The sequence below is a fragment of the Curcuma longa genome, chromosome 15 (assembly GCF_044706935.1).
Source record: "Curcuma longa cultivar G26 ecotype Majalengka, Jawa Barat chromosome 15, ITB_CL_G26_1.1, whole genome shotgun sequence".
Lineage (NCBI taxonomy): Eukaryota > Viridiplantae > Streptophyta > Magnoliopsida > Zingiberales > Zingiberaceae > Curcuma > Curcuma longa.
Genome location: NC_133875.1, coordinates 4,273,342 through 4,299,978, shown reverse-complemented (window position 1 = coordinate 4,299,978; position 26,637 = coordinate 4,273,342). Strand labels below are relative to the sequence as shown.

The 26,637-nt window shown below is 41.7% G+C and overlaps 7 protein-coding genes and 1 non-coding gene across 9 annotated transcripts; 4 read left to right on the top strand and 4 right to left on the bottom strand.

Moving 5' to 3' along the window:
- Positions 1-1,169: 1,169 nt before the first annotated feature.
- Positions 1,170-1,243, bottom strand: TRNAT-AGU (transfer RNA threonine (anticodon AGU)). The gene has a single exon. It is a non-coding gene; the product is annotated as a tRNA-Thr (tRNA).
- Positions 1,244-1,424: 181 nt separating this feature from the next.
- Positions 1,425-4,330, top strand: LOC141846687 (uncharacterized). The gene is made up of 6 exons (XM_074734722.1): positions 1,425-1,651; positions 1,735-1,986; positions 2,312-2,485; positions 2,566-2,672; positions 3,344-3,678; positions 3,780-4,330. The coding sequence occupies exons 1-6, from the start codon at positions 1,493-1,495 to the stop codon at positions 4,265-4,267; spliced, it is 1,515 nt and encodes a 504-aa protein (XP_074590823.1). The 5' UTR covers positions 1,425-1,492; the 3' UTR covers positions 4,268-4,330.
- LOC141846686 (pentatricopeptide repeat-containing protein At3g25210, mitochondrial) lies at positions 4,150-5,985 on the bottom strand. 2 transcript variants are annotated; one of them, XM_074734720.1, is made up of 2 exons: positions 4,763-5,985; positions 4,150-4,238 (listed from the first exon to the last, which is right to left on the bottom strand). In XM_074734720.1, the coding sequence occupies exon 1, from the start codon at positions 5,982-5,984 to the stop codon at positions 4,809-4,811; it is 1,176 nt and encodes a 391-aa protein (XP_074590821.1). In that variant the 5' UTR covers position 5,985; the 3' UTR covers positions 4,150-4,238; positions 4,763-4,808. The 2 variants fall into 2 exon arrangements, with proteins under 2 accessions (XP_074590821.1, XP_074590822.1); XM_074734721.1 differs by lacking the exon at positions 4,150-4,238 and adding an exon at positions 4,445-4,591.
- A 3,454-nt stretch (positions 5,986-9,439) lies between these two features.
- LOC141846009 (cinnamoyl-CoA reductase 1-like) lies at positions 9,440-11,585 on the top strand. Its single transcript, XM_074733992.1, has 6 exons — positions 9,440-9,603; positions 9,674-9,816; positions 9,917-10,071; positions 10,153-10,341; positions 10,415-10,770; positions 11,249-11,585. The coding sequence occupies exons 1-6, from the start codon at positions 9,554-9,556 to the stop codon at positions 11,412-11,414; spliced, it is 1,059 nt and encodes a 352-aa protein (XP_074590093.1). The 5' UTR covers positions 9,440-9,553; the 3' UTR covers positions 11,415-11,585.
- Positions 11,586-11,699: 114 nt separating this feature from the next.
- LOC141846010 (GDSL esterase/lipase At5g45670-like) lies at positions 11,700-13,437 on the bottom strand. The gene is made up of 5 exons (XM_074733993.1): positions 13,191-13,437; positions 12,654-12,778; positions 12,329-12,574; positions 12,013-12,265; positions 11,700-11,923 (listed from the first exon to the last, which is right to left on the bottom strand). The coding sequence occupies exons 1-5, from the start codon at positions 13,432-13,434 to the stop codon at positions 11,700-11,702; spliced, it is 1,092 nt and encodes a 363-aa protein (XP_074590094.1). The 5' UTR covers positions 13,435-13,437.
- Positions 13,438-15,289: 1,852 nt separating this feature from the next.
- Positions 15,290-19,790, top strand: LOC141846011 (auxin-responsive protein IAA7-like). The gene is made up of 6 exons (XM_074733994.1): positions 15,290-17,178; positions 17,257-17,437; positions 18,069-18,332; positions 18,484-18,633; positions 19,516-19,579; positions 19,656-19,790. The coding sequence occupies exons 1-6, from the start codon at positions 16,947-16,949 to the stop codon at positions 19,719-19,721; spliced, it is 957 nt and encodes a 318-aa protein (XP_074590095.1). The 5' UTR covers positions 15,290-16,946; the 3' UTR covers positions 19,722-19,790.
- A 334-nt stretch (positions 19,791-20,124) lies between these two features.
- LOC141846017 (hexokinase-1-like) lies at positions 20,125-23,445 on the bottom strand. Its single transcript, XM_074733998.1, has 9 exons — positions 22,850-23,445; positions 22,093-22,243; positions 21,822-22,004; positions 21,682-21,756; positions 21,413-21,568; positions 21,232-21,330; positions 21,024-21,154; positions 20,807-20,888; positions 20,125-20,732 (listed from the first exon to the last, which is right to left on the bottom strand). The coding sequence occupies exons 1-9, from the start codon at positions 23,119-23,121 to the stop codon at positions 20,382-20,384; spliced, it is 1,500 nt and encodes a 499-aa protein (XP_074590099.1). The 5' UTR covers positions 23,122-23,445; the 3' UTR covers positions 20,125-20,381.
- A 1,743-nt stretch (positions 23,446-25,188) lies between these two features.
- LOC141845832 (protein IQ-domain 26-like) lies at positions 25,189-26,316 on the top strand. Its single transcript, XM_074733836.1, has 3 exons — positions 25,189-25,560; positions 25,646-25,825; positions 25,897-26,316. The coding sequence occupies exons 1-3, from the start codon at positions 25,189-25,191 to the stop codon at positions 26,314-26,316; spliced, it is 972 nt and encodes a 323-aa protein (XP_074589937.1).
- The last annotated feature ends 321 nt before the right edge of the window (positions 26,317-26,637 follow it).

The window sequence follows — 26,637 nt, the reverse complement described above, 5'->3', positions numbered from 1 at the left end:
GTAATTTATTTACATATTGTTGTTTAGATTATTAATTAGTTGATCCAATTGATGACTTAAATACAAAACTATGAATTTAATTTATTTTTAAGGTTAATAGTGATAATGAGGAAGTTCCTTTCAATTTATATTTTTTAATATATTTTTTAAAATAAATAAATAAAATAATCCCTCTATTAACTGGCATTGTAACTCTCAAGAGAGCTTTATATTAATTAGTTCAACAACTAGATAAAAAGCTGTAGTAGCTTGTTTCGTATGGTTTGTAAAGTATTTAAAAGTGGATTAATTATTTTTTTTTCAAAAAAACACAATGATTTAGAGTATAATAGAATTGATAGATTAATTTATGTAAAAAAAAAGATTATCTATGCTTTGAGAAATCAACCAAGAAAATATAATTTATCTTCGTTGAAAGATTCAAATTATTTTTTTAATACAAATATCTAATTTATTCCTTTTTTTAAAGGATTTTCGAGCTTTGGGTTGATAGCTTTATTTTGGCACTTTTCCTTTGACATTATTGTTCAAGTTATCATGCAAATCCAAAGAATAAATAGCAACACTATAATATGTAATGAGAGAAGGGACGATAATGCCGATCATCTTAACGATGCTTAATCTATTTGATTGATCGAGCAAGATAAAATTCAACTAGTATTTGTGTTAGTTCGATCATAAACTAATGCAAGGATGATTTTGTTATATAAAAATAATATTAAAATCAAGTTGATTTTTGGATGAATTATGTGTCATGGATAAAATTATAGCATATAGACAAGTATTAAGTGTTCTTAATTATTATTATACTTTTAAATTGTGATCCAACGCTATGTTTTTGCAATTGCTAACGAAATTATATGAAGTTTTGCCTAAAATGAGAAGACACTAAAAATTTGAATGATGTGAAGATTAGTTAATTAATTAGTATTCAAAATTATTAGATTAATTAATATTCAAAAATAAATAAATTGCTTTACTAAAATGGAGATTAATGAGGCTTTTATCAAGTCAAAAATGGCTAATTGCCGATTAAAATTATCCAAAAAAGGCTTCTAAAACTAAAAATGATTTTCCTAAAATAAGAAAAGATGCTTAACTTGAATTTCATGAAGATTAATTACTTATTGTTCAAACTATTAGATTAATTAATATTCAAAAAGATAATTTGCTTTCATTGAGATTTGAACTCAAGACCTCCCGCTTACTAAACGGGTGCTCTAACCAACTGAGCTATGATAGCATACACTTTTGGCATTTCCAGTAAATAATTATATCTTATTAACCACTTTCTAAATTAAGTCAGAATTGTTCCCGATTACAGAATTCTTTCGTTTCGTCGTCTTCTGCGAAATCGGTCCGCCTACCTCGCGCAGAGATCCCTCCACCTCTGCTTCTGCGAAATCCCTCGACGCGATCGAAGCGTACAAGCTGCGGAGAAGCAGCGGAACTGGGCGTTCTAGGGTACCTATTTTGGGTATATTCCAGCGGTATGGTTCAGTCGTCGGATTCCGGCAAGCGCCGAGCTGATTCCACCCCGCACTCGGCTCCGCCTCCTCCGGCGGTGAAGTTGGAAGTGGATGAACCCTTGGACGAGAAGTGGTTACCTCTCCACAAGAGGTCCAGGGACGCGAGCACTTCGAGTCAGCCGGTAGATCCCTCACTTTCTTTTCTCAGTATTTTTGGCTCATTGAGCGATCGTTTTGATAGGGATCTCATGGTTTCGTGCAAAAGGATCTGCACAACAATGTGCTTGGGGAACCTGGACCGTTGGGTCTTCGCCTCAGGAAGAGTCCGTCTCTAGCTGATATGATTCAGACGAGGCTTTCTCAGGCGAAGGCAGTTAAAACTATATGCGCCATTAGCTCGAAGAGCTCGGAAGTTGGTGATAACAAAGAATCAATGTTCTCAGCTTCTTCGAGTTCATTGAGCAAGATCAAAGCTTCGAATTTTCCTGCGTCATTATTGAGGATTGGGACATGGGAGGTGCGGTATTTGCAATCTATTCAATCTCTGTTTTACGCAGAATTTTTCTGCTCATTCTTTTCTTCCTATTTGTGTTCATAACTTTCTGTGAGTCCGTCCACCAAAAAGAAAAAGATGAGCAGTTTTACTTGCCTTTATTTATTGAGTTTCACTTACAATTATCAACGAGGGATCTGCCATTGGAACATAGTTTATATCGAGTCACTGTCTTTTCTCCTTGAAGGTGCATTTCATGCATTCTAATTTTCATATGTTTTTGTCAAGTAATCCTTTACCAGATTGGTTGAGTTTGTGGAGAAGTTCACTATGTTCTATTGGCAAACAGTGTGTGTCTAGACATGAAGGTGATTTAGTGGCAAAATGTTACTTTGCCAAACATAAACTTGTCTGGGAAGTTCTCCAAGGTGGTTTGAAGAGCAAGATTGAGTTTCACTGGTCCGACATTACTGCAATTAAGGCAGTATTTTCTGAAGGTGGCTATTGGACTTTGGACATTGTGGTAGGATTTATTTTTTCTCAATTTGTGTTGGTATATATTGGTCATTTCTTACTGGTAACAAGTTGGTCATTGTTCATTAGTTGGCAAGACTACCTCTTTTCTTCCGAGAGACTGATCCTCAACCAAGGAAGCATACACTGTGGCAAGCCACTCAAGATTTTACCAATGGCCAAGCATGCATACACAGGTAGACATAAATTGTATTTTCCCTCATCTACTGAAATTGACCTATTTTGTTGCAAGTTGGTGCAAAATCTAAGCTTTGTGGGTGATATTATCATTTAGTCTGTGGTTCTTGTTATTGGTACTTCAGTAAAAAAAAATAGTCAGGTTTTATCTTCAGTATATAGTTTTTGGAGTGTGTATTGTAAGCCTTTAGCTCTGTAAAATGCCAATTTGAATGTTGTTACCTTTTTAATGGAAGAAATCTTATTCAGATCAAGCTAGTTTGTTGTAGGGATAGATTAGACAAGAGGGATGAAGGTGTAAATCTTAGCGAAATACATGTGATAAATTTAAAGGAATAGTTCTTTGATGACTCAGAACAAGAATATGTTTGGTTAATAACATGGTGGATCTGGTTGAGGGTATATAGTGGTTAGAATGTAGATGGGCACAGAGCTTGTGTAGTTGCTTCCATCTTGTCAATTGTTTAAATCTGATTAAATTAGTTAAACTATACATATGAATATTATTAATATTAAGTTTTTTATGATGATCTACAATGTTATCATTCATCAATATCCTGAAGATATATATGTTTGTTACCTATCTCAAATTGTTTGAAACATAGATAAAGCTGAATTTTACCTGTTCGATTGTGTCTTTATTGTAACTTTCACCAAATGGATGCTGCAGGAGGCATCTACTTCAATGCCCCCAGACCTTGTTGAGCAAGAATTTTGAGAAACTTATCGACTGTGATCCTCATTTGAAGTTGCTTAGTCAGCGACCGGATATTATATTAGAATCGCCTTACTTTGATCCTCAGTACTCGGTTTTGGAAGATCAAAGTGATTCTAAAAGCCATATTAATGATGTTATTAAGGATGATTCTGGAACCAGTTTCTCCGGCTTTTACGAACCTGGTTCCCCTTGTGCAACATCATCAATCTCCAATAAGACAGAAACACGGGATTCTTTCGGGAGGACACCTGATTTTGATTCACAAGACAGTCCTTCACCATGTTCAGGTAATAAGATTAGCTCTGAAGTTCATCTTGGTTGCTTGCTATTGTGAATCTTTCAGGTGATGCATCGACCTTTCTTAATTTTGACACCAATACCATTGTAGGAATTGAAGCTCGGTCAGGGGAAGAAAATGCCGGCAAGGATATGGAAACAAGAATTCAAAAGTGGTGGGATCGATTGCAACTGCCTGGAATCAGAGGATCTATGTCCGTGACCGATCTGGTAAATCACTTAGGTCATCACATTTCTGAGCAGGTGGCTTCAGGCAACACATCATCTGCTGCTTCTGATGAACAATGCATCGTCTCAAGGGTCAATTCCCTTTGCTGCCTGCTCCAGAAAGATACAGTGGCCAGTACGACGGCGAATGCCCCAGTGAATGATCGGGATGGCGGTGCCGATGATTCGCAAGCTGGTGCTGGATCCGACGATGAACCTTATTCAACACCAGAGGCCGAGCTCGCAGATGGCATACAGCCACCAATGTCAAGAAAAGAATCATTCGGGGAACTTCTGATACTCCCTCGAATAGCCTCGATGCCACAATTCTTTTTCAATCTAGCTGATGATGCAGAAAAAGAACCCAGATAAATCATCTGCCATTAACGTCTTGTACATATTAACGAAAACTATTGTTATGCTTTCTGTAGGTTCTGAGAGGAAAAGAATGTTCTATGAGATCCTTCTTGCAACTTGAAAGATAATTTTTATACCATTCTATCCATATGATGATCACCGAGTTTGAAGGTAAGAACATCATAACACGCTCAAGCAATCCAACATCAACTTCCTAGGATTTTCAGGGATTTCAATCATCACTCAATCAAAATGAGTAATAATGCAATTTTTGCTGCGGAGGATCGATCCAATATGAGTGCAAAGGTTAAGAATCAAAATGAAAACCACACCAGATGCCTGAAAATTGTGATCGTAAACTATATCAAAATTTTCCCCTTAGAAATCGAGATGATGATTAACAAAATATCATGAAAGCTTTAGTGTGCATCTTAACGAACTGCGACTGCCGATCAAATGCAGCAGTGATCTCTACCTATTTGCATAATTCAAATGGGAGGAAAAAAAAACCTTTTTGGATGATTCTGGAATGGATCATGCTCAGAAGAACAAGCAATCAACGCCGCGATTGACCGATCCAATGCAGGCTTGCCAACAAGTCGGAGTGCATCCTTCCTTTCATGGCGCCTTTCCTCTGCCGGAGCTCCTCCAGGAGATCGTATGCCACCTCGACCCGCCCCTCCCTGCACATCTCCTCCAGCAAGGTCCGGTAGGTCAGAATGTCCGGCGCCTTGCGGTTCTCCAGCATGTCGAATACCACCTCGACCGCCTCCTCTAGCCGCCGCTCCAGCGCAAGGCTGCAGATCACCGCCATGTATATAGTCGCCGTTGGCACCAGTGCCTTCGCCCTCATCTCCTTGAAGTAGTTCATTGCCTTCTCCAGCCATCCCTTCAGGCAAAGCCCCTGCACGATGTACCCGTAGGAGTACTCGTTGGGCTCGCACCCGTAGAGCCCCATCTCCCTGAACACTCGGATGGCCTCCTCCATCTCCAGGCACCGCGCGTAGGCCTTGATGATGAGGTTGAGCGCGAAGGTGTCCGGGATCACGCCCGAGGACTTCATCTGCCGCGACAGCGAGCGGACGGAGTGGAGGTACACGTAGGAGACCGGAGGCTTGCCGATCCGGCGGAGCACCGCCGCCAGGAGCATTGAATAGGTCTCCAGGGATGGCCGGCACGCCGGGGCGTTTCTGCTGCTGCTGCTGCTGCTGCTACCCCCGCGCTGCTGCATCCGCTTATAGAGATCGAAGGCGCGGGAGAAAAGGTGGCGGCGGGAACAGCAAAACCGGATGGCGGCGTTGAAGAGGGGTAGATCCGGGGGGCAAGCGCCGGCGAGGATCTCGTCAACAAGAGTCTCGGCCTGGGAGTAGCGGTGGTTGAAGACGGCGACCTGGAGCATGGCGAGGTAGGCGGGGGCGTCGTGGCGGTAGCCGGGGCGGAGGGCGGTCCAGCGGAAGAGGTCGAGAGCGAGATCAGAATCCGATTGCGCTCGAATGGCTTCGGCTACGTCGTCGGAGGTGAACCCCGGCCTGAGGCGGTCGACCCACGAGTCAAATTGCTTCTCGAGGGGAGTACGCGACCGAGCATCGGAGCTAGGGCTAGAAGTAGGTCCGAGTGAAGAGGCATCGCAGAAATGGCGAGAAAGGGGGAGCGGGAGGAGGCCAACGGCGGCCGAATTAGGGTTTCGGTGGAGGAGGCGGAGGAGATGCTTGTGGCGGAACAGGATCGCCATCGACGACGGAAGCAAGCAGCGACCGACGGTTCGATAGAAGATTAAATTAATGGGCTAATTTACGGCCTCATAAATTTACTACTTGGGCCGAGAAATGATAGCCCATTGAACTTCGTCCATTCTTGCAAAAATGTGCTTGTAATTTTGATACATGTCAAACTGCCCCCAATATTATCCAATTCTAAATAAAATTATGAAATTACATGACTAAGAGACTTATTTGAGAAAAAATATATAAAAATTTCACGTAAGTAAAATTATATATCATGATTTATGTCAAATTTATTTTTTATTTATAATATTTAGTATAGCACCAATATTAATTTGTTTAAGTATACATTTTTAATAGAGATGGTTAATCCATCATTAGCTTAATAGTGTTATATAATATATTTATATAATTAGTTAACCCTTCACTTAAGTCCATATCAACTTCTTTGTCTCGAACGAACCTTAACTTACATCAAATCTTTTCCTTTTTATAAAAATAAAATAAAATCAGGCGTTGCTCTATAATTAATTGACATCAACATCTTTTCATATCCAACCCCATTATTTTCTCGCACGCTGACTAAAGCATCCACATCCACAACTTCCATCAACAATATATTTATCTGTGCCCATGAAGCTAGACAACTAAGAACGGATAAATTTAATATTTGAATTATACACAAATTATTTATTGATACGGTGATAGTCTAAAGCTGCCACGTAGCTCTAGATATGGAATGATGTAGAGCTATTAGACAAGATCAAGAAGGATTAGACAAGTCTCAAAGGGTGGCCCGGCCCGTTAGCAACTTCAGCCTCGGGTCCCGATCTCGGTGTTTACTCAGTCTCATGAGCTGACTTTATCTCAACCTCGAGTCCCAACCTTAGCATTTGCTCGATCTCATGTGCCGACCTCATCCCAGATCGAGTCCTGACCTTGACGTCTACTTGATCTCATGGGTTGACCTCATCCCAACCTCGGGACTCGACCTCAATGTCTATTCAGTCTTATGGACCGATCTCTTCCCAGTATCGGGTTCCAATCTCAACGTTTGCTTGGTCTTATGTGTCAACTTCATCTCAGCCTCGGGTTGTTCGTCATTTGTTTCCAGGTTGAGTCCATAAAATCGATTTGTTCATAAGATTTGGAAACTCGAAGAGTGATCGGATAACAAGAGCTTAGTATTTGAATTATCAAAAAAATATTTATTGATATGGCAAAAGCCGAATACTGTCACATATCCCTAGATTTAGAATGATGTGGAGCTATTAGGCAAGATCAAGAAGGATTAAACAAGTCTTAAAGGGTGACCCGTTAGCAACTTCAGCCTCGGGTCCCGATCTTGATGTTTACTCAATCTCATGAGTCGATCTCATCTCAGCCTCGGGTCTTGACCTCAGCTTTTGCTCGGTCTCATATGTCGATCTCATCCCAATCTCAGGTCTCAACCTCAGCGTCTTATCGGTATCATGTGTCAACATCATCCCATTCTCGGATCCCTATCTCGATGTCTACTTGGTCTCATGGGCCGATCTCATCCCAGCCTTGAGTCCTAACTTCGGCATTTGCTTGGTCTCATGTGTCAATCTCATCTTAACCTAGAGTCCCGTTCTCGATGTCTATCGGTCTCATGGGCCGACTTAATCTCAGTCTTGGATCTTGACCTTGGTGTATACTCAGTCTCATGTGCCGACCTTATTCCAACCTTGGATCTCGACTTCAACATTTGCTTGGTCTCATGTGTCGACCTCATTTCAACCTCAAGTCCCGACCTCGACGTCTACTCAGTCTCATGTGTCGATCGACCTCATCTCAGCCTCGGTCTTTCGTCATCCATTTCCAGGTTGTCCATAAAATCAGTTCATTTGTAAGACCAAAAAATTCTCAGACTGTTTCCCTCGAAAAATAAGGAAAAATATCCTGGAAGATACAGGAAATTAGAACACGTATATTGGAGTATACCATAAAATAGTAATATGTATTTCGAAATTAATCTTAAATAGATGCTGATGTTTCATATATGAGAATTCTATAAAAGGTCACTCATACTCATGAACACAAGTATGTACACACAACTCTATTTTCCCCAAGTCTTGAAACTCATTCCTCTTGTAAAATCTTATTTTGAGCATCGGAATAACTTACCGAGATTCACCTCCAACGCTATTCTAATTCTATTTTATAAGTGCTATTGAAGATCTTTCATCCTTTCCTATAATTATCTTCGAGAAGGGTATACGTCACCTTGTTCATTGATCGATGACTTGATCACTCGGTATTTGGCCGAAACATTTATTTTATATATTTTAAATTTTTTTTTATCATGATAATACAAATCAAATAAATACAAATTCACCTTAAAAAAAGTAAGATTCGAGTGCGGCACAACTCCAGTGGCAAGCATAAACCGACCCGTTCTCCACTGGATCACTCACTGCAGCTTTATCATGTCTTGGTTGCTTCATATTTCCCTTTTAATTAAAGCATCAACACAATTATTATTATTCTTCTTCTTTATACACATAAAATACTATACAGTGAATATATAAATATATATATATATATATATATATATATATTATCAATTATGGCAGCCACTAAATTTGCCGGCCAACACTGTGATTCTCCTTCGTGACCAACTACATAAAATTTATTTTGCACTACAAAAAAGAAATTCCAACAAAATGTCTCTTGTTAATTTTTTTTATAGAATTTTATTTAGTTTCGATAGGAGACAATGAAATGGCAACAACAAAGTCTATAAATTAATTCTCATACATATCAAAAATCAATTGTAAGTCTTACGTATGCATGACGAAATGAGAGGGAAATGAAGGGGCCTAAGTGGGGAGTATCATCCTCTTCTCCCATACTTCACTAGTACTTGCCAGCTTTCCATCAATTCCAAACCAAATGCATATCTTCATCCTCATTCTCATGCATTCCGTGTGGGTCTCCCAAATCCTCTCACTCTATCTTCTTCACCTACTCCAATCCCCCTCCAAAAACAACTGTATAATTTCCACTAATCCTTCAAAGAAAATGAATTCATTTGAATCTTGTTAGATTTGAGGTTTTACAGGTTTGAGTCATCAAAGAAATAGCAGTAAGCATTCAATTCTAGAAGCTTAAACGACTAAACACTTGGTTAAGTTTAGGTTTTGAGATTGATAAACGACATGTTAATCTGCATTTTACCTACCTAGACTGAAGCTTTAATTTGTGTTAACCCTTCACCTAATCAGGTACTTGGGAGAACACGAGTGAGACTGGCCTGTCAAAATGCCTGCAACTCCATGGCATCAGTGACACTGAAGCTTGGGGAAAAGCTTGATCCTTTTTTGTTTATTAATTATATTGTGTGCCTCTACCTACTCCTCCTCGCCATGGCGACAACTCCAATTAATTGCTTGTTCTATAAATCTCACATTGCTTGTTGCTTTGCTTCTCACCCACCCCACCAAGCTCTCCTTCCTCCTCCTTCAAACTTGCACCACCAACAATAAGTAATTGATCGCGAGACATTGTTTCTTGAATAGCTAGTTACGTTTAATTTGTTCTTCCTTGTAATTACAGCATGGTTGTCGCGGCGGCGCCGGTGATCATCGGCAGAGAGCAGACGCATAAGTAATTAATTGATCTCGCGACATTCTTTCTTAACTAGCTCTAGTTACGCTGTTCTTCCTTGTTATTACAGCATGGTTGTCGAGGCGGCGCCGGTGATCATCGGCAGAGAGCAGACGGTGTGCGTCACTGGAGCCGGCGGCTTCATTGCTTCGTGGCTGGTGAAGCTTCTGCTGGAGAAGGGGTACACTGTGAAAGGCACTGTGAGAAATCCAGGTGAAAAGATTCGATCTTTGAGCTGTAGGTAGTTATATCGATCGATTCATCTACACAGAGCTAGCCGAAGACTTAAGTTTTTAATTTCTGAATGTTGAAGATGATCCGAAGAATGATCACTTGAGGGCAATGGAAGGCGCGGCGGAGCGGCTGGTCCTCTGCAAGGCTGATCTGCTCGACTATGACGCCCTGTTAGAAGCTATTCGTGGCTGCCATGGCGTCTTCCACACCGCCTCTCCGGTCACCGACGACCCCGTAAGCCAAAGTCCAAATTTCTTGAATTACTCGTGCGCATTATCGTGTGTTTTCATCGTCAAAATCCGATTTTTTTGTAAGGAACAAATGGTGGAGCCGGCGGTGAGAGGCACGAGGAACGTGATCAATGCGGCGGCGGAAGCCGGCACCGTCCGCCGCGTGGTGTTCACCTCCTCGATCGGCGCCGTCACCATGGACCCCAACCGCGGCCCGGAGGTGGTCGTCGACGAGAGTTGCTGGAGCGACCTCGAGTTCTGCAAGAACACCAAGGCAATTCATGAACTAATTCACTAATCAAACGTCAATATCAAACTTTTGACCGAATTATATTTTGCCCAAGCAGAATTGGTACTGTTACGGGAAGACGGTGGCGGAGCAGGCGGCGTGGGAGGTGGCGCGGGAGAAGGGGGTGGAGCTAGCGGTGGTGAACCCGGTGCTGGTGATGGGCCCGCTGCTGCAGCCGCAGGTGAACGCCAGCGCGGCACACATCCTCAAGTACCTCGACGGCTCGGCGAGGCGGTTCGCCAATGCGGTGCAGGGGTACGTGGACGTGCGCGACGTCGCGGCGGCGCACCTCCACGTCTTCGAGGTCGCCTCCGCCGCCGGAAAGCGCTTCATCTGCGCCGAGAGCGTCCTCCACCGCGAAGACGTCGTCCGGACCCTCGCCAAGCTCTTCCCCGAGTACCCCGTCCCCAACAAGTAAAACTACCAACTAAATCAACTTATTGTTTGAATCCAATTTCTAATTAAATTTCTCAGCAAAAGTTGATGATCATCAATGGAGAATAATGAGAAAATGATCGACTCGCCCATCTTCGATTGGTCTTTCACATCTATCTTCATACTTAAACCTCCATGATCGGTCATCTTCTTCATGGTGTGGAGTGGATTCTCACCAACTTCTTAGCATCAATATTTGATTATATACCTTCTCAACTTTTCTTCATCTTTACATATGATCCTATGTTTCAGCTACAAGTTTGCTTTTTCTTTGATCAGTCTTGAAAATTTGATACAATTAATCCTTCAGCGTTCTGATAACAAAAGAAAGTTAAGTTTCTACTGATCATTAAAGTCTATGTTTGTTTAACAACATGCAGACTAGTTAGCTTCTATTGTGCTGTATTATATTTGAACTAGTGGAGACCTAAACTTTGTTGTTTATATGTTCTTCCAGATGCTCTGACGAGGTTAATCCTCGTAAAAAGCCTTATGATTTCTCAAACCAAGCTCTGAAGCAGCTGGGAGTGGAGTTCAGGCCAGTGAGCCAGAGCCTGTATGAGACTGTGAAGAGCCTGCAAGAGAAGGGCCATCTCCTCGTCAGGCCTGATCAGGATTATTAGTCACTCAGAAGAGAACATAAACATAATTATATATAAGCTTATTAGTTAATTAATTAATGTGCACGTAATTAAGAAGTGTCGTGTGCACAGTACCTGCTCAATTATGTGATGTTGTGGCTGTCTATCAATTATATATGAGATCTTCAAGCATGCAATACAGTTTTTGGATAATTTAAATAAGTGTGCATTTATTTATCAAGCACTTCACTTAACCTCACAAACTAATCACCATTAATGAGTGCTCCTTCAAGCTATTCCATCATCACCTTGCTAATCACTCCTTAATCAGATCGTCGCAAGGGTGCTAATGTCCATGGGGTAAGCATCAGAAGGCGACTGGGCTCTGTAACTTCTGCCGCCGACGACGATGTTGGCCGCCTCCGACGGATGGAAGGCGTCCCAGAAGAGGTACTCGTTCCGGTTGGGGCAGGGAGCCTGGTAAGGTAAGCAGGTGATCTGCCCGTTGTTCCTCCCCACTCCGCAGCATCCCCTGTTCGTCACCCTCAACCCTGAAGCATGCATGCAGATATATCGGTCATCCACTCGAATTACGATCGATCACTGTCGACCGCCATGAATCTTCGCGCTTGCTTCGTACCATAAGTCGCCGGGTTGCGGAGGATGTCGTCGAAGATGCCGAAGGCGTTGATGTAGACGAAGTGTGCGCCGTCCAAGGTGTTGAACTGGTCGACGAGGCCGACGAGCTTGGCGTTGAAGAGCTGCACGGCGCCGTCGATCTCGTCGATGCAGGCGACGCCGTTGGGGCTTCCGCGGGCCAGCTCGTTGGGGCTGCACCCGATCCTTCCCAGTCCGATCAACGCCACCTTCCTCGCTCCGTAGTCGTACAAAATCTAAAGCGGAGATCCGGCGTAAGAATTTCAAGCGATGATTTGTAGCATAACTAATTGACCGACTTTGAGTTGCTGAGTGTATTGACGGATGAGAGCATCGGCGAACTCCTCCGGCGAGAACCGTTGGCCGGTGGAGTAGAAGGCGGGCATGAAGTAGTTGTTGAGGTAGTCGTTGCTGCCCATGCCGACGGAGAAGATGCATTGGCTGAGATAGGCGGCGGCGGAGTCTTCCCCGCCGACGAGGCTCACTATCTGCTCCACCGCCTCCTGGTAGTTCTGCAGTTGTCCACTGAAGGGAATTCTACCTCCCTGCAATAAAAAAGTTAATTCAATCGTTCAACCCTGTTCTAGCTTCGATTGGTAGAAATTGATGGATACGTATACATACCAGTTGCTGGCCAGTTTCCTCCCTGATTCCGGCGGCGGCGGAGGCGAAGTTAACGCCGGCGAGGAGGGCTTGGTCTCCAGCGTTAGCGTAAGGAGGAACGAAGTCATCAAAACCCAACAGTGAAGCTGCATGAATCCATGCATGCATGAATCAGCTCCAACTTTAAAGCTTGAAATCAAAACAAAGATCTTAATTAACTCATCAAAACCCAATTCTTTTGAATTTTGTTTGATTTATTTGCTAAATTATTGATCGCAAAAACAAATGTATACAGAGCGAGCAGGCAGCAATTAATCATAGCGATCGACAAGGTGCCGTTGGCTGCATTTACTTCTCATGTCTCCCTTAGTAATGTCTTGAACTAATAAGAACATCTATTTTATTCAAAAAAATATTTATTGGCATACACAATATTAAATTCGATTGAAATATTCAGCTTTAATTTAGAATCTAAATTATACGACAATTTTTTGTTTTCTTTGAAATTAAATAAAAGATACTTCAGCATAAATGGATATAATTAATGCACATGAATACCAATAACGTCGACGGTGGTCAGGCCGTTGCTGAAGCGGCCGCTGGGTCCGCCGCCGGGGAAGTCGATGCCGTAGGGTAGGTAGTTGGCGACGGCCAGCGTCGCCATGTCGTTGTTGTTGCCGTTGTCCACCAGCGAGTCGCCGAAGATGAAGTAGCACGGCACTTGGCGTTGCGCCGCCGTCCTCGCCGTCACCACCACCACCACGGCCACCGCCACCACCGCCGGCCACCGCCACCTCGCCATGTTAAGGAGCTAGTGCAGTGTGATGAGGAAGAAGTATATAGATCGACGATGCAGTAATTGATTAAATAATTAATTAGGTGAGTAGGTAAAGTAGTAAATGAATGTATTGAATGGAAATACAGTGTGTGGCAGGCCACTGAAAAGCTTTTGAATCACTTCGCAACTTCTAATCAGTTGTGTATGAATTTAGCGACTCACGGACTGGATTTCTACTTGTGACGTTACTAGATCAAAGAGTCGATTCTGAGATATTTAGTCTATTTTCGAAATCCACTATTTTAGCTTCGTACGATCAAATTCATGATTATCTATAACAAAATAAATAGAAAAATTGTAGTTGACTATTATGAAAAGGACATTATTTCATTTCGTTGAGATTTGATCTTTCTCCACTTCAACAAATTTATTTTGTATTAACCAATTCAACCATGCTCTAAGAGTGTGATTTGAATCACTTCAACAAAAAATAGAATCTATTACTTCAACGATCCTACATCATAGGTCTCATAACTATTTGTAAAGAAATAAATCGAAAAATTACAATAGTAATTTAAATCACTCACGATATAATATGGTGATAATTAATATTTTTAATTACACAAATAAGTAGAGTTAAAATATATATATATATATATATATATATATATATATATATATATATATATATATATATATATATATCTTAAATTGTACTAATTGGTGTGTGAAATATAAAATTAGTAAGATATGAGTTATCTCACTTCTTGAATTTGTTTACTATATGAACTATGTATTGGATTTAAGAATTAACTTACTAAGTAAAATTCAGATATCTTTAAAAAAATAAAAATATTATTAACATTAATGACAAAAATAAATCATTTTTAAATACATGTACGGCACCGACACTATCTAACTAATCCCACGTTACCATTAATTTGATATTAAATATCATTAAATTAAATGCAAATTATAATTTATTCATGTGTGTTTGGAAGCTCATTATATATTAAAAATATTGTTAAAAAATAAATAAGAAAATCGTGGGTACACCGATGCATTTCCGTCCGTGAGAAACAGAGAGTGCAGCAGAGCGAGAAACAGCGGAGCGTCGGCGACAGAAAGAGCAAGAAAAGCTTCGCCGCCGTCGGAGACGGCGCTTCTCTTCCGAGGAGGAAGCCTCGACGATTCCAACGGCACCATGCCTCCCCCCTTCTACGACCTCCCTTCTCCCTTCGGCCGGCTCGGCCTCGCCCTTCCCGACGCCGATCTTCGCGAGACCGCGCGACCGGCTCCAAGCTACTCACCCTCATCCCCAGTTCTAGCGGATGCCCCCATACAACACCACCCCCTCCTCGCTGCAGAGATCCCTCATCCAATTAGAGTCAGTTATCACATTTTGTAATAACTCCATTTCTCAGATTGGATTATGGATTATCAATCTTGTATTGTTAAACATTGATGCAGAACTGGAACCCAGGAGCAAATAGGGAAAACTGTGTTCCTTCTGCAACAGGAGTTCTACGTCTATTTAATGAGACACCAGATGCATCGAGACTTAATTCCTGATTTGTTGGCAGAAGTTGATAAAGGTCTGCAACACTATGCGATAAAGGTGAAGTCTGGATGTGGTAAGTTTCCTGTAAAACTGCATATTAGTTGCTTCTGCTGGAAATGTAGTTGGCAAGCAATTGCTTTCTTCGTCCGTTCATTCCCACATTATCAGCATTGAACGGGCTATCAGTTTCCATCTTACTATAGCTGCCCGTCAGGAAGGAATTCTGCAACTATGTGAGACAACAGAGCTGTACCCTTGTTTTCTGTAAGGTAAGTGTTGCTAGCTTTTAAACATCTCAGCCAAGATATCATAACTATGTTCATCATTCCTACAAATCTGAATTCTTTATACTCAGCTTTGACCTGGTGATGATGCAACAATTAAATGATTGTCCAGGTATAAGTTAGGCACATTTCTGTCATTCTTTGCGATTAACTGTGATGTTCCTTAGGGTAGGATGTGTATACCAAATATAGATGCATTATTTTTTATTATCATAACTACTTTGTTCATCATTGTTTTTGATTCCTGATATGTTGTTCTCAGGCTTTGTGTTCTCTATATATGCTTTGGTAAGTTAAAAAGGAGAATAACTTTTATCATATGCTTGATTCGATATCCCACATAACACATTTTTTATGTTTGTGATAAGTTTCATCTTATTCTTGCTTTGAAAGGCTAGCAAACTAAACTCACTTAGAAACTAATCATGGATGATCGAAGACAAGACGTTTTGTTTTGCCTACGAAGCAGTGAGAAACAAAATATAAATTAAAATCTCATAAAATAGTAGTGAGTCATCAGTGAACAGTGAAAAGTATGAACTGAAACCTTATAAATACTTTTTTATTAGGAAAAGAAAAAACAATGAGACAACTAATAACCACCCAACTTGTTACAGGTTAAGAAAGATTTCAGGACCACTAATGATGTGCAAGCAAGCCTCTCAATTATAGTGCCCTAACATACTATCATTTAATGATGAATTAATTAACCATGAACCCAAAATATTTTACAGAGGCGTGTCAGATAAGAAAACTTTGAAATAAAGGATTTTAGGACCACTTAACCAATCATTCGAGTCATTAACGCCCAAAGTTTGTTTTGTTTAAGAACCCAACTAAGTAGTGCTTAAATCTAAAACAAACAAATTGATCCAATAACTGTGAGTAGGAGCTTTATAGATTCTACTTCTATTTGTTTCTTGTAACTATCGCACCAGGAGACACATTGAAAAGAATCAAACTGCAAAATTGAGTTTTTCTTTGTAAAGCATTCGAAGAATCAAATGCTGCAGGAGTGGTGGCTGCTGCCGTAATTGTATATTTGTGTTGCTTTTTGCTGTCATCTGCGTTTGCCTTCAAGGCAGAGCAGAGAGAGCTTTGCTTTGCTTTGCACTCGCGTCTCCATCGCCTTACTATGTTGGGAAGGCGTGCTGTGCTGGTGGAGAGATACCTGGAGCACACCGCGATTCCCATTGCGGCATTGTTCAAATTCACTCTCGCGTGAGAGACCCCCGGATTTCCTTACCCGGCCCCTTTTCCAGCCATGGAATCACTGCCGATGCTCCCTTTTTAAGCACCACCACCGACTCAACACCTCTGTCGACAGAAGAGAGGAAGGGAGGAAAGAGAATCAAATATGGTGCAAGAGAATAAAACAGGAGGCTTTTTTAAGCTGCTCGGTGGGTTTAACTCTTCTGTATCCTAACTCTCAGTCCAAGTTTTGGTTCTGAGAGGTTCGTGTGGCTGGCCACACGCTTTCCTCTCTGTGTTCGAGCAAAGCTTTAAGCTTCGGTTTGGTTTATCTTTTCGTTGCAAACGCAAGTGCAGGTCTATCTTCGTCTTGTTGTTGTTCTTTTACTTCTCTTGAATAAAAATTGGATTTTGATGCTTTCTGAGTGCTAAAATAGAAAGTTCGTTGTTTGATTAAACATTAGCGTTTCCTTTTCTATGCTCTGCAGGAGAAAGTTGCCATGGAAGATGACCATGAGAGCATGGGAGATGCATGTCCTCAGCTGCTAAACTTAATCCCAAATGAAAAAGTCAGGGAAAAAAGAATTGGGGGTTTAGATGCCGCAGAAGAGAAGAAATTGGAGCTGACGCTTGGACTTCCTGGAGGAGTTGGGGAAGAAGAGGAGCCCTCTGTTCTATCTTCTTGTATCTTTTCAAAGGTTTCCAAGACCTCTTCCAGAAGGGTAGTTTTAGGTATGTTTAGTGCCAAAGAAGGTCCTTTCTTCCTCAAGTTTTTTTACTCTCATTAGTGTCACTCTCTTTTCTTCGAAGGTTCTGAGCAGCAAGAAGCTGGATTGTTCCAGTTGCAGAGCAGGGGAGGGTATGGAACGGAATGGCCGCACAAGACAACTTGGAACTGTGAGATATTTGATGAGCAGCAAAGCCTTGAGAAGGAGAAAGCACTTGGTGACACTGAGAATGAAGCTGGATCAAACACCAGCTTCCAGACAAGGTAATCATGATTGGCCTATGCCGTCACTCATGTGGGCTTTCAATCTCTGTGTTTCATTAATGTGTCTGCTACTTTGTCCAAATTAATTAATTATGCTCTTCGGCATGGCCTCCCATGTCATATACTCATCGATTTATGTTTTTTTTTTTGCATTTTAAATTTCCCTTTCATTACAATTATCTTTTCACGACATTTGTTGTCGAGTTGTGAGAATTACTAAATTCCACGCCTATGTGTTCACTTCTTTACCATATTCATGTTCCTCTGCTCTTGCTTCATAGTTTGTACTTTTACTAGAATGCAACTCACAAGGGATTTAGCTTCTTTTCATCTTTTTTCCTGTTAAAGCTTGCACTTTTAGATAAGATACTTGGTTCTCAGTGACTAATTATTTTATTTTGACGTATAATTTGAAGACAAATCTATTAGATGAACCAAGTTGTCCAAATGGTCTAACTGAAAATGGCTAGTTACTCAGCACAAGATGCTATTCTATTAAGAGTTTTTTCCTGTCATGATTTGGTTGCACAACGTAATGCAGATTGTTCATTGTCTCGATTTTCAGTTCTTCCACTTGGTCATTTTGTGATTAATGAAATACCTTTTGCTTGATATTTTGGAAAATTTGCAGAGCTTCTGCTGGGGTTGCTGTTGTTGGTTGGCCTCCAATCCGAGCCTTCAGAAAGAACCTAGCAAGTAGCTCAGTCAAGCAGTCTGTGGAGCTTCAGAATGGAAATATAGATGAAAAAGTGAAGGTTGCCAGCTGCAAGAAGGGTTTGCTCATCAAGATTAACATGGATGGTATCCCTATTGGAAGAAAGGTGGATCTGAATGCCTGTGGCAGTTACAAGAAGCTCTCATTTGCGGTCGAATATCTCTTTCTAGACCTTCTTCGAAGGTAAGTCATTTGCAGAAGTTAACTTCAGGTAGAGAATTTGTCATTTTAAATATTACTGTTCGTATTTGGTCAGAGATTCCATGTAACTAAAGAATTCATTTGAAGTAGTTCTTGATTTTTACTATCCATTTTCTTTTGCTTAATTTGCAGCCCAAAAGGAGACCTCTACAAATGACCTTCGAATGGATGAGGAAGCAAAACAAGCATTCAAAAGTTTATTAGATGGCTCTGGCGAATACACTTTGGTTTATGAAGACAATGAGGGTGACAGAATGCTTGTGGGGGATGTTCCTTGGGAGTAAGCCTTGTTCTACACTTCTTAACTTTGTTTGTTTTTAGGCTCTTAATGATGAAGCAATAGGAACATAACATAAGACTTATTGGGCTAACTGTTTCTTGATTCCTATTGGAAAGCAATCATATTGGCATGACTTTGATCCATGATTTCCAGTGTTAATCGGTATCATTTGTCACAACCGAAACAAATCATTTCGGTCACCGATATTGGGTTGGGATGGCTAAATATCAATTGTGTTGTCTGTAACAAGACAGTTGTGATGGTACTGACCAGATAGGGTCTGATTTGAATGGTTTTGACCATGGTTTTGGCATGAATGGATCTCAGAATGCTTTAAAGCGTGTCAAAAATATCGATAGAGTATGGTATTGAAACCAAACTATGCCTTGGAATGATACTTTGATAGAGTATGGTATTGAAACCAAACTATGCCTTGGAATGATACTTTGAACTTGGTTTGACCAATTTCAATCTTAAAACTAATGAACTTTTTGTAAAGATAATGCTTTCTTTGACTTCACTTATGTTACTATCTACCATTAAATATCAGGCAACTAAATCTACTGACCTAGTGATTAGCAAACCAACTAGCACCTAATTGTCCAGTTTCTACCTTGTTTTGTTCTTCTTTACCTCCATAAACTCCAGTCTAACTATAATCTCAAAACCTTGTCATGGTGAATAACAAACATGTAGGAACAATTCATCTCTTGTTTGACTTGATACCAGGATAAAGTCTGAATGCAAAAGCTTGATTGCCTCAATGTTTTTAATGCAAAACACCCTATCAATTACAGTCCCTATTTCCTAGTTCTTATTCAGTACTACGAGTATCATGCAACTGTTATTACTGGAGCTCTAACTTTTTTTTGACACTTGCAGCATGTTTGTTTCTTCAGTAAAAAGATTGAGGGTGTTGAAAAGTTCTGATCTTTCCTCTCTACATGTAGGTTCATCTTACTCTAATAGCAACATTATTCATACAGTGTGTTCAGAAACTTGCATTTACTTGTTTCAGTTAGGATTGGGAAGCCAGAAAAGAACAGCAACTGAGTGTTGAATATGGCGGCGAAGGCCTAGCTAATTGAGCTATATGCATCCATCATTTTTCTTTTCTTTTTGCTTGTTTTGGATGTGGTTGGGTATTGCAAATGAACTGATTCACACTTCTATTACGTATAGTTCGATGTCGATTGCATTCTTCGGTTGCTATTTGCAAGTGGTTTTTGCATGATGAGTATTGTGTTTGTTTGGTAATGGTATGGAACAGTTGATTCTTGGTGCATCATCACCTTGTCTTGCTCTTCACTTAATGTCGATCTCATTGTCCCTTACGAGCTGAGCTCAAGCTTCTTCTTCCCCTTCAACTTCACTGAGGAAGAGCAAAACTGATCACCTTCACAGAGAGATTTCCAACACAAGGAGCTGAGTATATTGACCGATCAACAAAACCCGAAAGGATCACCTTCACAGAGAGATTTCCAACACAAGGAGCTGAGTATATTGACCGATCAACAAAACCCGAAAGGTCATAACAGCATCCTTATTTATCAAACACATGAAGCAATAAAACAAAACAAATCTTGCAACGCCAATGCAATCGTGTTGCATTGTACAAATTAAGTGGCTGCAATACTGTATAGTTTCCTCTCTTCTTCCTCGAGTGAGTTCGGGAGGTCATGGCTTCCTCCATTATTATAGAATCGATGATTCGCACAAAACAAGAACAGCAGCTCGGCATAAGAGCTTCATAGGGACTGTTCGAGCTCCAGATAATGAGAGTGCGAGGCCGCGAGAAGAGCAGCTCCAATGCCAGACCCATCATTTGCCATCTTGATGACGACAGAAGCTGAGGCCTCTTCTCCGAGTATCTCCTTGATGGTGGATTGCACAGACTCACTGAATATCTTGTAATGTTCATAAAGTCCACCATCCATGGCGATAACCATCCTCGGTAGCTCCCTTGCATTATCACGGGCACGGCTAACCTTCTTCACGATGCCAACTATGCCAGCAGCAGCCAAGCGAGCACTGCGTTTCGCGATAATGTCACATATCTGGACTACCATTTTTCTTGTTTGGAGTGAGGTGTTCAATATCTGGAATTCAAAGGCAAACATACAAGTTTTGGAATGATGTGGAAATGACAATTTCAGAAACAAAAAGATCATACCCCCAATACTTCATTCAGTTTAGTATCTACTACAGTAAGATCAGGTGATTTGTCATGATGCATAGCCGACATGATCGGAGTCCTGCAAGTCTCACATTTGAAATTTGTTCAGGAAAGAACACCAAGTTGAAGAAATTTGCCAATTCGAATACAAGAGTACTGTTACATTGAACAGAAGGAACTCATTCCTTCATGGCAATCATAAGCATATACATACCTTAGTGAAAATGGAACTTCTAGTTTTGCAGGCACAGTTTCTCCGAAGAGGGCAGCTTCCTGAGCCAATCTCAGGAGAACTCTTCGGAATATCTCTCCCAAGTACATTCCAGAGACTAATTTTTCATAAATCTGTCAATAGCATTCATTCAGATTTTGCGATAAAAAACAGTTCAGGAAATGTAGTGTAATGTAATGTAATGTATCACCTGTTCGCCCGGGTTCAAGCTCACATCATCTAAAGCTCGATCGTATTCGGTTATAGGGAGATGAGAGGACCTAAAATTCCCCCACTCCATGTTGATAACCTTGAAGAGAAACAACTAGTTAAACAATGTAACTTGCTTTGCAATGTGCTCTATTCATCTTGAGCCAAGAAATGTTTCTTACAGTCTCTCCTGATTTGGGTAAGAGTCCTTGCCATTTCGGTATCGCCTTGACTCGTTCTACATAAGCAGCATTTGTGCCAGTGCCCAATATCACTGCAGCAACTACATCTTTATCATGATATCTTCCACCGGCCAATGTTCCGATAGTATCATTAACCTGAGATAAAGAAATCAATGGCAAAAAGAAAGAATTGCTAACTGTTTACATCTAAGGCAACAAACAAAGCTATGATATCAAAGGGGTGAGTGATAATGCAGCAAAGAGTGCACCAAAGCCGACACTCGCATATTAAGGCCTTGTCTCTCCATGGCCCTACTCAATTCTCCCACCACATCTTCACCAACCTGCCTTGAAGCAAAAGAACAATGATCATCATGAAAACAAACTAAGTAGAAGTAGTTTGGATTACCGTGCCATCGATATTGAAACCTTTTGTCCACTTAACAAGAGTGCCTGATCCAATAGAGATTTGCCTCACCGGAAAAGAAAAGGTGAATCCAAGTTCCCTCTGCCTACCAACAGGAAGGTGAAAATCTTCACCTTCAGATGCAATGAACCTTGCTAAAGCTGAAGCAATGAAATCAAACAGTTCCTAAAAGCATGGAGTGAAGAAACTTAGGAGCTCCACAAAAGGAAGAAAGGATCGGATAAACAACAAAAGGTTGAAGCTTTTAACTTACATCTGAGCCTCCAATCATGAGATGTGGTGGAATGGAAACCTCCTCAAATTCTTGCCTAACAATTCGGCCTTCCTTGCCTCCGAGTTGCACGCGCAAGACGCGGAAGTTGGTTCCTCCTAGGTCCAAAGCATAGAACAATCCCTCCTCATCCCTGTGAGAGTGATATTCTAGGAGTTCAGTATTGCCTTGGAGTAAAATGCATGCTTGTAAATTCAATCCACAATTGAAATCACCATTCTTGTCCTTGTGCATGCTAATTTCAGGCTTGTATAAACACCTACATAACATCCTTAATTATAAACTGTTGACTAAACCATTGAAGAATATTTCTTTTAGGGCTTGATGATCAATTGGATGTTCATGTAAAAGGAGGTGAATGAGATCAACAAGAAAAAGTTTAATGTCCAACACACAGTTTGAACCATATACCTTACAGAAAGTTTGTTAATGGATACAAAGAAATTATCTTGATTTTAAAATAAAAAAGTAGTATGCAGTGGCTGAAAAAAAGAAGCAAAATCATCAGCTGTTCTATTGCGAGCGTGAATCTAACAGGAAAAATGACAACTAGCTCTTCGGCGACTGAAGAAGAGATCCTTCGATGGTGGTGAGTGGATTAAAGTGCCGATTAAGGGAATCAAAAGATCAAGCGAGAGGGAATAGATTATAGCGTCAAACACGATGAAACAGCCAAGGTTGAATTCAAAGATCCATTCGACAAGTTCACAAATGGAGGAGAAACAAGGGGGCAATTTACCCAGTTGGAAGGTTGTCGACGTAGCTGATGAGCATCTTCAGCTTGCTCCCGCCCTCGGCGGCGAGTCCGGCGTGCATCTCCACCGCCATCGCATCCGCCAACTGCCGCAGCTTCCCGACGGGCGTGGCGCACCTCTCCTCGAGCTCCCTCATCACCGCGTCGACGCTGGCCCAGCGGACGGAGCTCTGCATCCGCTGCCGCACGACGAGAGCCGTCACCGCGCACGCCGCTGCGGCGCAAGTCACCGCCGTCGCGAACGCTACCTTCCCCATTGCCCAGGACGATTGGACGGCCTAGCCTCCGGGCTCTTCCCCGACAAAACAAAATGCAACCTTTGGATGCGAATACTAATCCAACAACAGCAACATCAAGCAATTTTGTAGGATCTCGAGCCTCTCTGACCCCTGATTAGCAACGAGAAGTGGAAAAGGAACGATCTTGGAGGGAGAGGAGACTCTTCCGTGACATGGAACTTGATTTGGTTCGCATGCAGGCAGAGCAAGCAGCGTCCGCAAAAAACAAAGTAGTTCCTACCTTCCTTTATCATGAGAAATCATTGACAAAGCTTCCTAACTTTTCCTATTATTCTCTCTATATCAAATTCTACAATCCTAGATCAAACTATTTGTTGATTTTCAATTATACAAAACAAATAGTTGGCAATCTAATTGCTTTGCTATAGGTTTCTTTTGGTGGCATTTATGCTCTAAATCTTGTTCCATTTGATTTGATCAACAACTCACATTCCACTTCCAAATCAAAGATAGGCCAGCTCAAAAGCTTGTTTGCCCCTTAGCCATCCAAGTATAACTCAAGAACAAATAAACAAATAAAATAAATGAAATTCATAGTAGCAAAGAGCATCAAGGAACTAATATGGGCAGCCACTTCACCCTTCATTATTCATGATATAAAGATTCGATCTAATTTTAAGAGTTATGATAAATTTGCCTTCTTTTGATATATAGCAAGCTAGATACAAACATATCTATCATGCTTTTGAGCATCTCAATACCACTTTCATTGGCTTTGGTTGGCCTTCATGTCAATCCAAATTCCATGATGTGTCGAGGAGTAAGAACAAATCTAAAGTTAGGAATAACCAAATTTAGGAAAGATTTACTCTTTCTTCTCGAAAATTAAGACTAATTTTGCAGTAATTCTGCAAGTGGAGATCTAGGTCATGGCTTGAGAATCCCAATGTGTGTCGCATTCCTTTATGATCTCACTTGATGGTGCCCTACTGGAGTGCCATTCCTCTACCCATTCTCCTCTAGCCCTGTGCTGTGCCTGTCATGTGTTTGCAGCTAGCTTCAAATAAGTTAAAGACTTTTATAGCAGTGCAGGAAAAATAATAAGAAAAGCTCTTCGATCGGATTGGCCATTCCATCCCTATTAAGCACGATAAAATGATGAGCTCCTTTTTCATATGATGATCGTGATCAAAAGCATTATTAAGCTGAAGAAGCCTGATGAAGGGCGTCGAGTAACAACTGTAGGATCGAATTAATGAGTTTAACCATCGTTTCCAGGAGCAGACAGATTGTTTGTTGCAGTTCATGTCGCAAACAACCTTTTGAGAAAGTCCACGCAAGATTCCCCGCTAGCGGCTAAAATTTCCACTCTAAATCTTGGAAGTTTCAACGCCCTTTTGAGGTGGCTCTCGATCCGCCGTACCGCGCACAGCCATCATCAACTGCCGCAGTGCTCGGCTTGTGGTGGCGAGCTCAAAATCTCCATTTGTATGTAGAAATTTCAAATGTTTCCCTTCCAACTCCCAGAGCACCCTCCTCATCATGACTCGGCTCTGTAATTGGTACAGGCTGCACTTCTTTACTCTCCGGCCAACTCTGAGTCAAACCGAAGAGAGAAGAGAAGAGAGAAGAAGGAGAGAGAGAGAGAGAGAAGGCCCGACATTGGTGAGATGATTTAATTCTTGCTGGTTGCTTTATGTGAGGTTTGCCTGCCGAGAAGAGTAGGAAAGATCCGAACTTTTCCGTTCTTTGAGGTGGGTTTCAATTTCATGCAGCTGCTGAGCGAGAACAGAGCGTCGTGTTTTCTAGCTGTGCCTAGTGAAAGATGAAGAAGCCTACCCTACGAGTAGAACCAACAGATAAGCTCATGGCAGAGTCAGATAGACGGAGGAGGAGATAAAAATATACTTGCAGAGATTTCCTTAACGAGCTTTGAATGGAGAATATTCAATCTTTGTTTTGATCCTTTCCCTCCTACCCTCTCTCTTCTCTTTTGCCTTTAAAGAGCACAAGTGTGTAGCTAGCTCTTCACCGCCTCAATTCTGCATCTTGAGACTTTAGAACGCTTGATTCTGTCAAGTGGCGATGGGTTGGGCGAGCAAGTGGCTGAGGAGCCTTCTCGGCGGCGCGAAGAAGGACGTTGAAGCGAAGGAGAAGAGGCGGCGGAGCTTCGCCGGACCATTGCGGGAAAGTGTTTCTCCCAAGAGCTCCGGCGGCCGCCACATTCCGACGTCGGCGCTGCATCTGTCGTGGCCGAGGTTGGACGTCGAAGAAGTGCTGGAAGTGGAGGAGGGGAGTAAGCACGCGATCGCAGTGGCCGTGGCCAACGCGACTGCCGCCAATGCGACGGTGGCGGCGGCGGTGATGCGGCTGAAGGCCCTCCTGGGAGAGAAGAAGAAGATCGCGGTGCAGTGGCGAGCTGCCGTCAAGATCCAGACAGCTTTCCGATGCCACTTGGTAATCGTAAACCCACTAAATCTTCATAAAAACTCTAATCTTGGCTCGAATCTGATCGCAAGATTGTGTTTTTTTTATTAAGCAGGCGAAGAAAGCTCTTCGAGCTCTGAGAGGCTTGGTCAAGCTGCAGGCGCTGGTGAGAGGTTTCCTCGTGAGAAGACAAGCCGCGTTGACCCTCCGCAGACTGCAAGCTCTCGTCAGAGCTCAATCCGTGGCAAGATCTCGACTTCCTCCTGCAGAATTGTGCTTCCAGCGGAGATCATTTGTATAATTCCCCAAAACTAATTAGTTTCCACGCAATAAGATCAAGAAAAATTTGATCTTGCTCTGTTGCAGGAACGATTTGACGCAGGGCAATCCAAATGCAATACCATCCAACCCAAATCCAGATCATTCCGGCGAGCGAATTCGCCGGAGGAACTTTTGGTGCCGGTCTCTTCGCCGGTGCTTCTCTGCAGAGTTCCCTCTCCTCGCTCTGTTCGCGGTCACCGCGAAAGCAGCTGCTGCTGCCGTTTCTGCCCCCAGACAGAGCACAATACTCCTCGTCTTGTCCGGTCCGGAACTCCGGCAATGCACCAGCACGGAGTCATCATGAGTCCGACGAGCTTTCCGAACTACATGACGCGGACCACGTCGTCGGTGGCGAAGGTGAAGTCGTGGAGGAAGGCGATGGAGGAGGATTCGAATGGTGCATCGATGGCAGGAAGTAAGCGTGGTAGATCTCCCATGGCGGCGAGTGAAGCGGCCATGGATTGATCGCTGAGTTGGTGAGAGGGAATTGATGTAGAGAAAGAGAAGATTCTCCAAGCTTCAGTAGAACTTGTTCTTCACTTGTTGCACTTCTAGACTAACTTCATTTTCGGAAACTTTCATGAGGCATGCATTTTTCGTTCAAAACATTATTAAAATGTTAAAATAACGTTGTAATATAAAAATAACTTAAATTTTATTTATAATAATTTAAAAATAATATTGGAATAGTTTTAATCAAAACTATTATAAGTATAATCCATAACGATCTAGTTTAGGTCCAACAAATATCATTTAAAAACTTTTCAAAAATTTTAATCTTATTAA

What these genes read in the sequence shown, in the direction of transcription:
- LOC141846686 (XM_074734720.1), bottom strand. Translation starts at nt 5,984, where the DNA reads ATGGCGATCCTGTTCCGCCACAAGCATCTCCTCCGCCTCCTCCACCGA.
- LOC141846011 (XM_074733994.1), top strand. Translation starts at nt 16,947, where the DNA reads ATGGAAGATGACCATGAGAGCATGGGAGATGCATGTCCTCAGCTGCTA. An exon ending in TTCCAGAAGGGTAGTTTTAG is followed by an intron (nt 17,179 to 17,256) that starts GTATGTTTAGTG and finishes TTTTCTTCGAAG; the next exon opens with GTTCTGAGCAGCAAGAAGCT. An exon ending in CTCTTTCTAGACCTTCTTCG is followed by an intron (nt 18,333 to 18,483) that starts AAGGTAAGTCAT and finishes TGCTTAATTTGC; the next exon opens with AGCCCAAAAGGAGACCTCTA.
- LOC141846010 (XM_074733993.1), bottom strand. Translation starts at nt 13,434, where the DNA reads ATGGCGAGGTGGCGGTGGCCGGCGGTGGTGGCGGTGGCCGTGGTGGTG. An exon ending in AATACACTCAGCAACTCAAA is followed by an intron (nt 12,266 to 12,328) that starts GTCGGTCAATTA and finishes TCTCCGCTTTAG; the next exon opens with ATTTTGTACGACTACGGAGC. An exon ending in CCGCAACCCGGCGACTTATG is followed by an intron (nt 11,924 to 12,012) that starts GTACGAAGCAAG and finishes TGCATGCTTCAG; the next exon opens with GGTTGAGGGTGACGAACAGG.
- LOC141845832 (XM_074733836.1), top strand. Translation starts at nt 25,189, where the DNA reads ATGGGTTGGGCGAGCAAGTGGCTGAGGAGCCTTCTCGGCGGCGCGAAG. An exon ending in CAGCTTTCCGATGCCACTTG is followed by an intron (nt 25,561 to 25,645) that starts GTAATCGTAAAC and finishes TTTATTAAGCAG; the next exon opens with GCGAAGAAAGCTCTTCGAGC. An exon ending in GCTTCCAGCGGAGATCATTT is followed by an intron (nt 25,826 to 25,896) that starts GTATAATTCCCC and finishes GCTCTGTTGCAG; the next exon opens with GAACGATTTGACGCAGGGCA.
- LOC141846687 (XM_074734722.1), top strand. Translation starts at nt 1,493, where the DNA reads ATGGTTCAGTCGTCGGATTCCGGCAAGCGCCGAGCTGATTCCACCCCG. An exon ending in CGAGCACTTCGAGTCAGCCG is followed by an intron (nt 1,652 to 1,734) that starts GTAGATCCCTCA and finishes TTCGTGCAAAAG; the next exon opens with GATCTGCACAACAATGTGCT. An exon ending in TGAGGATTGGGACATGGGAG is followed by an intron (nt 1,987 to 2,311) that starts GTGCGGTATTTG and finishes ATTGGCAAACAG; the next exon opens with TGTGTGTCTAGACATGAAGG.
- LOC141846017 (XM_074733998.1), bottom strand. Translation starts at nt 23,121, where the DNA reads ATGGGGAAGGTAGCGTTCGCGACGGCGGTGACTTGCGCCGCAGCGGCG. An exon ending in ATATGCGAGTGTCGGCTTTG is followed by an intron (nt 21,569 to 21,681) that starts GTGCACTCTTTG and finishes TCTTTATCTCAG; the next exon opens with GTTAATGATACTATCGGAAC. An exon ending in TACCCAAATCAGGAGAGACT is followed by an intron (nt 21,331 to 21,412) that starts GTAAGAAACATT and finishes TTTCTCTTCAAG; the next exon opens with GTTATCAACATGGAGTGGGG.
- LOC141846009 (XM_074733992.1), top strand. Translation starts at nt 9,554, where the DNA reads ATGGTTGTCGCGGCGGCGCCGGTGATCATCGGCAGAGAGCAGACGCAT. An exon ending in GGCAGAGAGCAGACGCATAA is followed by an intron (nt 9,604 to 9,673) that starts GTAATTAATTGA and finishes TTGTTATTACAG; the next exon opens with CATGGTTGTCGAGGCGGCGC. An exon ending in AGGCACTGTGAGAAATCCAG is followed by an intron (nt 9,817 to 9,916) that starts GTGAAAAGATTC and finishes TGAATGTTGAAG; the next exon opens with ATGATCCGAAGAATGATCAC.